The sequence below is a fragment of the Taudactylus pleione genome, unplaced genomic scaffold, assembly GCF_031769625.1.
Source record: "Taudactylus pleione unplaced genomic scaffold, aTauple2 ptg000006l, whole genome shotgun sequence".
NCBI lineage: Eukaryota > Metazoa > Chordata > Amphibia > Anura > Myobatrachidae > Taudactylus > Taudactylus pleione.
This window is the reverse complement of record NW_028284409.1, coordinates 28,189,599-28,201,884: the sequence shown is the minus strand read 5'-3', so window position 1 is coordinate 28,201,884 and position 12,286 is coordinate 28,189,599. Positions and strand designations below refer to the sequence as shown.

The 12,286-nt window shown below is 39.9% G+C and overlaps 1 protein-coding gene across 4 annotated transcripts in view; it reads right to left on the bottom strand.

Moving 5' to 3' along the window:
• MAP3K4 (mitogen-activated protein kinase kinase kinase 4) overlaps positions 1-12,286 on the bottom strand; it is a 113,132-nt gene that overhangs the window by 15,886 nt on the left and 84,960 nt on the right. For 2 of the 4 annotated variants that reach the window (XM_088456303.1, XM_088456381.1), the window contains exons 17-21: positions 10,564-10,680; positions 3,865-3,965; positions 3,020-3,100; positions 1,833-2,024; positions 221-291 (exon numbers count right to left, since the gene is read on the bottom strand). In XM_088456303.1, the coding sequence (XP_088312429.1) occupies positions 221-291; positions 1,833-2,024; positions 3,020-3,100; positions 3,865-3,965; positions 10,564-10,680 (562 nt within the window). The remainder of the gene's footprint in view (positions 1-220; positions 292-1,832; positions 2,025-3,019; positions 3,101-3,864; positions 3,966-10,563; positions 10,681-12,286) is intronic. The other 2 variants (XM_088456535.1, XM_088456447.1) reach the window with 1 other exon arrangement.

The window sequence follows — 12,286 nt, the reverse complement described above, 5'->3', positions numbered from 1 at the left end:
GCTTTCCTTTCACCCCAATTCTCTCTCTCCCTCCTGCCCGATCCCTTATCTAACTCTCCCCATTCCCCCCTTTTCCCTATATTTAACAGTGTTCCCCATCTCTCTCCCCCTCTTTCCGGAACTCTTTTCCTCTCGCCCCCACCATGTCTCTCTCCCACTCTTTTCTCTGTTCCGTACGGTCGTTATTCCGATAAGATCCACGAGACATAATTTCACTTACTTCCTTCATCGCCATGAGCTCTCCAGTGTCAACACTAATGCAGGTGTAGACCTTTCCATACTGACCTTCACCTATGAGAACACAGAAGCACATTGGAAATCAAAACAGAAAACACAAACAGTGTCCCAATACAGATGAATTTCATGCTCAATAACTCACAGCACTGGCTGAAAACTCTCCCTTATCTGTCACACAAACACCTGTGTGTCACATGAGAATCCAGTAATACACAACTATGGCGCACTTTACATAATAACATTTCGTCACTATTGTGCATTACTTCCTTAATTACATTTATGGAGAGAATATTCAATAAAACACTGTCATGCAGGTACACTATATGGTCAAAAGTATTTGGCCACACCTGTTAATTATTGAATTGAGGTATCAATCAGACCCATTGCAACAGGTGTATAAAATCAGGCACCTAGCCATGAAGTCTCAATTTGCAAACATTTGTGATACAAAATGATTAGTTCTGAAGAGCTTAGTGACTTCAAGTGTGGTACTGTGATAGAATGCCACCATTGCAATAAGACGGTTTGTGAAATTTCATCCCTGCTGGATATTCCACAGTTAACTGTAAGTGATATTATTAGAAAGTGCAAGTGTTTCGGAAAACAACAGCAATTCAGACTTGAAGCGGAAGACCACGTAAAATCACAGAGCGAGGTTGACGACTGCTAAGGCGCATGGTGCGTAAAAGTCGACAATGGTCTGCTTGGGAGTCAGGTGGGCGAGTCTTGGTGTGGCGGATGCCGGGAGAACGTTACCTGCCTGACTGCATTGTGCCAACTGTGAAATTTGGTGGAGGAGGGATAATGGTATGGGGAGGGTTTTTAGGGTTTGGGCTAGGCCCTATCTCCAGTGAAGAGCAACCTTAAAGCTACAGCATACCAAGACATTTTGGACAATGCTATGCTTCCAAGTTTGTGGCAACAGTTTGGGGAAGGCCCTTTTCTATCCCAACACGACTGCGCCCCAGTGCACAAAGCAAGGACTATAAAGACGGGGTTTGATGAGTTCGGTGTGGAAGAACCTGACTGGCCCGCACAGAGCCCTGACCTCAGTCCCATCGAGCACCTTTGGGATGAACTGGAACGGTGATTGTGAGCCAGGCCTTCTCGTCCAACATCAGTACCTGACCTCATAAATGTTCTACAGAATGAATGGCCACAAATTCCCACAGAAACACTCCAAAATCTTGTAGAAAGCCTTCCAAGAAGAGTGGAAGCTGTTATAACTGCAAAAGGGGGACTAACTCCATATTAAAAGTATATGTGTTTGAAGACAACGTCATTACAGTACCTGTTGGTGTAGTGGTGAGGCGTCCCAATACTTTTGTCCATATAGTGTATATTATGCTGGATGTTTGCATTGATGTATGAGGCATTATTACAATGGTAGATTACTATTTCTTATTATTTGCTAGCAAGATTACCTGATCACCTGAACCCAGGTTCAGGCAAATGGTGCGTTGAAGGTAAATAAATCAATGGATCTATTACTATTCTTTATGTTTTGTTTGCAGAGTTTGTTCAGAACCCCTTAACTATATTTACTTCTAAAATTCAATTACAATGTAGATAAAAAAAAAAAAAAAAAAACTTACCAATTTTGTTTCCCCTTTGCCACTTAAATGTCACTTTCCTAAGTCCAACATGCATAACATTGTCATAGGACTTAGGGGTATCACAGACTTGGCCAATTATATTTTTACTTCGCATATCCCTATATCGTTCATCTTCAAATAACATGACCGATTTCTGAATAGTATCCATAGGTCGATGCCTGGCAGCTATGTCTGGGAAAAAAAAAATAAATGACAAAATAATTTAGCAGGGTTGTTCTTCCATGATGTACTTCACAAGTTCAAGTGCTTAACTGCAAAAAGCAGATTATTTTTTTATGGTATGTGCAAACCCATTACCAATATCATAACTGATAATTTTCCATTATGTCATTTTTTTTTATTTTTTTTTTGAGAACTAGATTTTATCTACTTTATTACATTCTTACTCTCAGAGGAGGAAAAAGGCCTTTCATAGATCATATGACAACTTACTAAGCTGGTGAAATATTACTTCATATAAGCTTCGATATTGGCAACTGGCCCAATACTGTAGAGTTTGGTTCTGAAAAGAGCCATATAGAAATCAGACATCTTGTTGCTCGATGTGTAGGCAGAGATGTAAGATCTGCCTAAATGTGGCCAGGATTAAAGGTCCTGCAGCAACAGAACTAGAAAATGCTCAAAGATGTTCATGGGCTAATCAAAATATATCACATTAAATAGGCCACATTTAGCCCGTAGCCTGACATAAAAGACATCATGTTTCTGAATTTACAATTGAATGTAATCAAACTCGTCAACATGGTTACAATGACTACAGTAGAACTTTAATTATCCCAATTGATTTGGACAGAGAATAGTTAGGATAATAATCAGTTTCTATGGATAATTTTACATGTATTAAATAAACCTACGTATGTTGTTGGTTTTTTGTTTTTAACGTTTATGATACAATTTACATTTTATGGGCTAATATATCATTAAATAATTAATTTCATCAGTGGATCACATAGGAAACAAATGAGGAAAGAAAACAGTGAACTGTACAATACAAACAAAATATTTATAACAGTTTAACTAAAAGATATTTTGTTCCCATACAGTAGCCTGTGTTCAGATAAATGGTTTTTAGATTTTACTGTACATCAGCAAACACAAAAACACACCTAACTAAAGTGCATGTTAAGCACTAGAGCTGCACTTAACTGCAGGCCGATTTTTAGTACCTCGAGTGTGACTGATAAGTGTCTGAAGTTCCCAACTTCGTCTTGAAGAACCGCCTTGTTCTCCTTTCGGATAAACAGGCTCTGAAAATGAATCCATTAGAAATAATGACACGATCCTTCTGTAGTAGACAGACATGCCAACACAAAAAAGCAGCATTTTGCAGACTGAAAAGCATAAATGATAAAATGAGGCACTGTAGTACAGCATGAATACAAAATCAATGATACCAATAATGGTAATATTGTACATGAGACATATACAAAAAGGTTACATCACAATAACCAGCAATCTAATTTTTTCACAACTATTAAAGCCTTAAGGTGGGTACACACTACAGGGATATATCTGCAGATCAAGTGATCTGCAGATGATGGTCGTTCATATACACTGAACGACCATCATCTGCATGCTGCAGCGGGTCCGGCCGGCCTGGGGGCAAGTAGGGGGCGTGATCCTGCACACCTCCCCACGGCTGCCGCTGTGTGTACGGGAGTTTAAATTTAATAAATTCCATTGGCAATTTTTTTTTGTACCATGAAAATGTATACCATATCAATAAACGGTTTAAGGGCCTAATGTAATAGGGTAAGAGTTTAGAAAATGTGAAAGTTTAGCAGTAAACCAATGTAATAGAGTCCGGGAACATGCAAACTCACATGTTTTTAGACTCAAAAAACACGATTTAGACGCTCATCCAGATGTTTTCCCAGTTTGAAAATACAACTCAACCAATGTAATAGTGTCAGAGTTTACTGCTAAACTCTTACATTTTCTAAACTCTCATCCTATTACATTCGGCTCCAAGTGTCCAACAGAAGTAGGGAATACATGACAGTATGCTTACCCTCTCTCTCCTCTGTTGGGCTCGAGTGACGACTAAGAGATCTAAATTGCAACTCTGATGCTATGGAGGCCAGACGGTCATTCTCTGGAACACTTGAGCCCCTGCAAGAAAGTTGAAACAAAGAATGCACATTACAAATACAATAATATTCAGTTTAAAACCAGTTCAATGGTAATACAACAGAAACTAAGTTAAAGGAGTAAAGATAGATAGAAAGATAGATACGATGAGTCAAAAAGAAGAAAGAAGTTATTCAGCTAATCTTCCCACTTCTAGTTTTACCGCATTAGAATTGCTGTGTGTGCAGGTCCCGCTCTATCAAATCTCAATAATAAATTTAGGAAAATGCGAGCGAACTATGACCACGAAATAGGCTTTATTTGATGTATATTCTCCCACTCTTCAACACACCAAGCTTACTGTGGATCTGCTATTTAATAGGACTGCCAAGAGTACAGGTGCCTGAATGTGAGTATGTCATGGGGACAAGCATGCAGGTGTGGTTTCACCCAAATCAAAACACGAGCTCCTATGAATAATGTAACGGTCAAAGCTAGGCAAAGCTCCACCTTCTTGGAATGGTTGGGCCAACCAGACAAGCCCAGGTATTCTGTAGCCCCCACTCTTAACGGCTTCCCTGATTAACAACACATTACCAGTTAATTAGAAACAATGTTTAGCAGCACTGTTAACAAACAGACAAAACATTGATACTAAGGAAGTGTACATAACCATGTTCAGTAGGTCGCATTGTGAGTGGCCGCTTAAAAAATTATTTTTTAGAACTTACTATTAAATCCATTTCTCCAAGTCCATTTGGGGGACACTAACCATGGGGTCATGTTAGGATACAAAAGCACTTCCACACTAAATCGCCTCAAAGTGTACGGTGTAATCAAAAGAGAATGAACTAAAAGATAAAACTCAAAAAAGGGAAGGAACGCAGTGTTCCCCAGATGGACTTTAAATTAATTTAACAGTAAAATACTTAAAATCATGTTTTCCACTTCCTTCATCTGGAGGACACTGACCATGGGGACGTTCCAAAGATTACTAGGGAAGAGGAGGTTCAGACTTAGCTGAACACAAAACTTGGCATCCAATGCTAAAATTCTTACACATAAAGATCTGAAATGAGAAAACCGGGTAAATGTGTGGACAGAGGACCAAGTAGCTGCCAGCCACAACTGCTCAGTGGAAGCTTCATGCTTAGCAGCCCAAGAAGCACCAACTGACCTGGTGGAGTGAGCTGGAATTTGAGCCTACATGAAACCAGGTTGACAGACCCTCCAACATAACCCCTTCATCAGGTACAACATACTCTGCTCCTGGACTTGCCTCTTAATTTATGATTGCAGCCACCTGTGTTGAACACCTTTCTCATAAATTAACTAGTTCAACACAGGTGATTCTAATCATAAATTAGGCGGGAATTCCAGCAGAGCATTTTGTACATGATGGAAGGGGTCACATTGGAGATCTGGGTTGATTTTGCCTTTTAAATGACGGCTACTTTAAAACATTGGGCAGTCGTGCAAGGAGCTTGCCGATGTCTGCAGTCCATTACATTTACCCCCTAGTCTTATGTTGTGTTTTCTCCTCCTTCCATCCAAATAACAAAAGGCTCCAATGCCTGCATAGATGCACATTTGTATCATCCTATTGTGTGCTGCTACAACCTCCACTGTCTCAACAGTTTCCATCTGGTGTTTTTCCCTTTTCCTGAGAAAAGATGGTCCTATCCGGAAGTGCTGCTGGAGCCCCGCCCTATTGGTACAGTGCTTGCATCCTTCCTGTAATACAGGTGTGTCCAATGTGTATTGTGTGAAGGGGTACTATCTCTGGAGAATGGAGATCCTTACTTGTTTCAAAAAACATCCAAGACTATTGTGAAGGGATTTCCCCCCCACTCGATAGCTGCACTTGGGAGAGAGGGCTTAAATAAATAATCAGCTGATGCTGTACTCCATGTGCAGCAGAGCCCCTGTGAAGCGAAATGATACAGCAGAGAGGCAACTACACAATAGGTTATATTCTTGTGTTACAGACGGGCTCCAGCTTATCCAAAGCAAAATAGAAAAAAAAAAACTACTACCTGGGGCAGCTTTAACCCACATACTCCTTTGCAGATGCACGTAGCAAATAACTGAGGAGCTTTAGATTTAAATACTTAGCCTATTAAGTGCCCTAATACTTTAGATTTAAATACTTAGCCTATTAAGTGCCCTAATACTTTAGATTTAAATACTTAGCCTATTACGTGCCCGCTCCTGCATCCCTAACACAACCCCATGATCAGTGTCCCCCAGATGGAGGAATATGACCAATAATTCACTATTCACTACTGATTCAAAATCAAAATTGAAAGTACAGTAGGTAGGATTTAAGTGTAAAATTATATCTAAAAATATAGAAAAACATATCAGTTCTAAAACTGTTTAAAAAGAAAAGAGGTTAAACTTTCTTAACCTTTATATGCATAGAAGTCTGCAAATGTAACCCCCACTATACCATTTTATACAGTGCATCCGAAAATTACCTTTACTTTTATTGAGTTTTGTATATAGAACTTATATTTTCATAAGCACTGTCCATCTTCAGGAAGCCATACATGGTCCCATGATATGCAAATCTGATGATGTCAGCATGACCTGGGACAAACACAGACAAAAGGACTTGCTATGGTCTCACCCCTCCCCTGACAATGGCAGGTGCTTTAGGATATGTAGGTGCTATGTACAATGTACTTAGGAAGTATGTACGGTGCATCCGGAAAGTATTCACAATGCTTCACTTTTTCCACATTTTGTTATGTTACAGCCTTATTCCAAAATGGAATAAATTAATTTTTGTCCTCAAAATTCTACACACAATACCCCATAATGACACTTGTAAAAAGTTTTTTTGAGATTTTTGCAAATTTAATTAAAAAAACAAACAAACAAACTAAGAAATCACATTTACATAAGTATTCACAGCCTTTGCTCAATACTTTGTTGATGCACCTTTGGCAGCAATTACAGACTCAAGTCTTTTTGAATATGATGCCACAGGCTTGGCACACCTATCTTTGGGCAGTTTCACCCATTCCTCTATGCAGCACCTCTCAAGCTCCATCAGGTTGGATGGAAAGCGTCGGTGCACAGTCATTTTCAGATATCTCCAGAGATGTTCAATCGGATTCAAGTCTGGTCTCTTGCTGGGCACTCAAGGACATTCACAGAGTTGTCTTGCAGCCACTCCATTGATATATTGGCTGTGTGCTTAGGGTCTTTGTCCTGCTGAAAGATGAACCGTCGTCCCAATCTGAGGTTAAGAGCGCTCTGGAGCAGGTTTTCATCCAGGATGTCTCTGTACATTGCTGCATTAATCTTTCCCTCTATCCTGACTAGTCTCCCAGTTCCTGCCATTGAAAAACATCTCCACAGCATGATGCTGCCACCACCATGCTTCACTGGAGGGATGGTAATGGCCTGGTGATGAGCGGTGCCTGGTTTCCTCCAAACATAACGACTGGCATTCACGCCAAAAAGAGTACAATCTTTGTCTCTCATGAACTGAGAGTCCTTCAGGTGCATTTTGGCAAACTCCAGGCGGGCTGCCATGTGCTTTTTACTAAGGAGTGGTTTCCGTCTGGCCACTCTACCATACAGGCCTGATTGGTGGATTGCTGCAGAGATGGTTGTCCTTCTGGAAGGTTCTCCTCTCTCCACAGAGGAATGCTGTAGCTCTGACAGAGTGACCATCAGGTTCTTTGTCACCTCCTTGCCTAGGGCCATTCTCCCCCGATTGCTCAGTTTAGACAGCTGACCAACTCTAGGAAGCGTCCTGGTGGTTCCAAGCTTCTTCCATTTATGGATGATGGAGGCCATTGTGCTCATTGGGACCTTCAAAGCAGCAGATATTTTTCTGTACCCTTCCCCAGAAACAATCCTGTCTCGGAGGTCTACTTACAATTCCTTGGACTTCATGCTTGGTTTGTGCTCTGACATGCACTGTCAAGTGTGGGACCCTATATAGACAGGTGTATGCCTTTCAAAATCATGTCCAATCAACTGACTTTACCACAGGTGGACTCCAATTAAGCTGTAGGAACATCTCAAGGATGATCAGTGGAAACATGATGCACGTCAGCTCAATTTTGAGCTTCATGGCAAAGGCTGTGAATACTTATGTACATGTGATTTCTTAGTTTTTTGTTTATTTTATTACATTTGCAAAGATCTCGAAAAAAACTTTTTACACGTGGTCATTATGGGGTATTGTGTGTAGAATTTTGAGGACAAAATTAATTTATTCCATTTTGGAAAAAGGCTGTAACATAACAAAATGTGGAAAAAGTGAAGCGCATTGAATACTTTCCGGATGCTCTGTACATACTTCCTAAGTACATTGCACCTAAATATCCTAAAGTACCTGCCATTGTCAGGAGAGGGGTGAGACCATAGCAAGTCCTTTTGTCTGTGTTTGTCGCAGGTCATGCTGACATCATCAGATTTGCATATCATAGGACCATGTATGGCTTCCTGAAGATGGACAGTGCTTATGAAAATATAAGTTCTAAATACAAAAGTCAATAAAAGTATAGGTAATTTCCATTTACCAAAATATAATCGGTTGTATACGCAGAACAAGCATTTGTTTCCAAGTTGTAAGCAGCAAAAGTAAAAAAATTAAAAAAAATAGCACCTACAGGTAATTGTTAAAGTTTAATGGATTTGTTAGTTGTCTGGTTTGTTAATAATGCTGCCTAAATGAGTTGTAATATAAACTAACTGGTCTCCATCATTTCTGTAAAGAAACTATGATGAATCAATGCTTTGTACACTGTAAATGAAAACTTCTGATAACAGTAAAGAAGCAGAATCAGGATGCTTTCATGAATCAGTGGTTACTCTGTCTGACAAAACAACATAGCAAGTAGTCATGTTCCTAAGGGATTGGCACTGAGTCACCATTTATCATCTCCATTGGACACATTCCCAGCCACAAGCCAACACATGCACATTTAACACTTGTTATTTTATCTCACACACCACAAATAAATTGCCATGAGCACACAAAACACACGATATCACTAGAGCAAGGCAATACTGCTTATTTCTAGATTTCAAAAATTGAATACATTAGAGCAAAGCTGGTATGCAAAAGAGCACAGTGTATCACTGCCCACCAGTAGAGATAGGACTTCACATCAATGTAAATCCATATTGGTGGCTACAAATCAAGAAATGAAGAATTTGTGCATTTAACAGTGCATGTTATCATCTGTAAGAAATGCTTACAGGTACTTGAAAAAAACCTGTATATATAAAATGTATAAATATATATTAGGTGCCAACATCCTTCAATAAGGTTTCAGTACTGTCAAAAAAGAAATAAATACAGTAAAACAAAAAACTGGAGTGCAGTGCCATGGGGGAATTTGTTATAAGGAATACAGTAACTGCGCTCAAATGCTAGTGGATCATATACAATATGGCTGCTGGGGCATGGGCACAGCCTGGAGCAGAGCCACGGGGAGGGATGGCGGGACTGGAGTGAGTAGCTGAACACTGGGAGCAAGGATTGAACCAGAAGCATCAGAAGTATAGTCTGAGGGAACGGGGCACCGGAGTGAAGGACGGGGAGGCAGGAGCAGAGCATGGGAGGACAGGACCGGTGTGCCCACATACACCTAAAGAGAATTGATGTAAGAATCAAATGGACATTGTGCCAGCGGATGTTGTTGGTAAATACTTGGAAAGGTAGACCGGACAACAAGAGGTTTGTGATGTTGTGTGTCAATGCACGTTATATCAAACAAGAGTGGGATTATAATTAGTGAGAGTTGAGTAATTTCTTATTTAATAAGAAAATAGGCTCTGTCACAATCAAAAATAATGGGATAACAATGTAAATGCTTGTAGATAAGAATCGCTTTACTACACAAATCTGCACAGACTGAGTACATTGAGCTCCCAATCCAGGCTGATTCATATTATACTGTGATACGTATGTACAGGATAGCACAAACTTCTTCTTGAAACTATATATACCCTCACCCTTCCACCTGTCTAGCCACAACATCCTCTAGCAATGGGTCCATTTGATTATTTCACTGACATGCAGTCACCTAAAAATGGCTTTGAACATGCAAGCGATTTCAGAACAGGAGGGAAGGCTGAATAACTTGCTGGAAAGTTTTATAAAAAGCTGCACGTAAGCCTTAGACACCTTTCTGTATTGTTATTTAATAATACACTATAACATACGGACCACAGAGCAAATCTCACAAAAATGCCTTCTGTTAGGTAGTTTTCCACCTAGTGACAAGTCCAGTTTAACTCTATTGATTCTGGAGGTCATCTGTCCTCAGGATCATCTGCCCTTTAAGGTAAAAACATGGATGCATGGATTCCATTATAAAAAAAAATGGTGCTACAAAGCTCTATCATGAAAGCTGAGTGTAAAGTGATCAGAAAGGCAGGTCTGACCTAGTCATGTCAAGTCAATGTCACTTGAACCATATATTATAAACACTTTAAAATATAGTAGTTACAGGAGTTTGGGGTATTCATACACATTTAAAAAAAAAATCCAAATTTTTTGGTTGCAAACCAGTGACTATGAGAATGCACATACACAAAGGCAGTGTGCATCCAGTAGAAGACACCTCCAGATATTGCAATAACAAATGGCCTGACCAGCTGGCACTACCTGTTATCATTTGCATTGCTGAAGTTTTTTTGTTGAGCCAAGTCGCTACCAAGAGGGATGGGGCGACCGGCAGCTGTGTTGGATTGACTCTTCACATCACAAGAGACAACACGATTGCTGCGACAAGAAGAGAAACATCAAGAACAGTTCTAACAGTTCAGAAACAGAGAGAACCTGTTGCAATGTAAGGAGCAAGTAAAGCCACTATATGACATAAATATGTAGAAAAACTGTGCACTACAGAGCTTAAGTTACATACGGTACATCTCATGCCGTGTTTTACTGAGCTAAATAATGTACATGAGAAAACTTGAGTTTCTATTTAACATGTCAACCATCGTTTTTTCCCCTTCTCTAAGGCAGGCGGGGATATTTAGTCTGAAAATAACCTCTCTCCAAACAGTTAGGGGTAAAACTACTAAGCATTGCTTTTCAAAGCAGCTGTGTCTTTGGCAGTTCTAACCACTGGATTTAAAAGGGTAATAACAGTAAAATACAAAACTGCTTTTGTATTTACTATTAGTGCCCCTCTAACTCTAGCAGCCAAAATCACAGAAGACATTGCATCTTTGAAAAGAGCCTCTTGGTGAATTTACCCCCGCAGAGTTTAAATGGCAGCTTGCACAAATACGTTGTATTGATTAGATCAGGGGTGGAACAGTGCATGTGGCGACAACAGAGCCCAGAGGCAAGGTGGTCCATCAATTACGGTTATCCAGCTCCTAGGAAGCCCACTTTCTGCTGATGCCCTATGTTTGGCACATACTAAGAAGAGGTCCTTGCTCTGGCGTACTAAGCATAAAGTGATGGGCCTATCAGGTAACATCAGCATCGCTGGGTACCTACCTACATTTTGCTATGGAGCTCTGTGACGCACTGTTCCACCCCTGGATTGTATGATTTATACACAAGGGCAGAGCCAGTGACCTTCACAGAAACGTAAATGCCTTAATAAATCAGCTTTGTGACCTGCATCAAATCTGTCCATCTATTACAGGGTTTCCCAAACTGTGTCCTCAAGGCACTCTAAAAGTCCACGTTTTAAAGATAGCTAAAGCGAGATCTGGCAAAGAGCCATCCGACTAAGAATTGGACAGAGAAACACAAAAATGTGTAAATTCGCTTCTGCGCATGGGCTATATGTTAAACCGCATAAACCTCGCTATTTGCATCCATACAAAGATATCAGTCTGACTCAGAATCAGCCCCCAAGGTTTCATTTGAAATCAAAGAAAGATATTTACATTAAGTATGATCATACATATTTTGGAGACCAGAAAGGTTTTAGCAAATTATCTGATCACTACTTGGTGTCACAAATCGATGTATTATACTCTAAAGATGAAATTACTGCGTTCTGTGTCTCACCGTGTTGCCACCTTTAGCTTGTAATTTTGTCTTAAATCTTACTCAAATTGCGGTGCAGATTCAATTACCCATGATTTTTACCCCACGGGGAAAGCATGGGTTTAATGCCCGGACCTTTTTAAGAATTAGTAGGTAGCGCCCGGAAAAAGGATTGCAAAATAACTTTCTGATCAACAGCGACAGACTACATTTCTAAAATGTCCATTTTCAGATTTTTTGTTTAACATTAGGCAAGTGTTCTTACAGGTGAATCAAATTACGTGGAAAGAAAAAGTATGAGCAAAAGGTAAGAAATATGAATATCACCCAATGGCTAAACTTCAAAGTCCCTATTCATTATTACCCATTTCTGAAA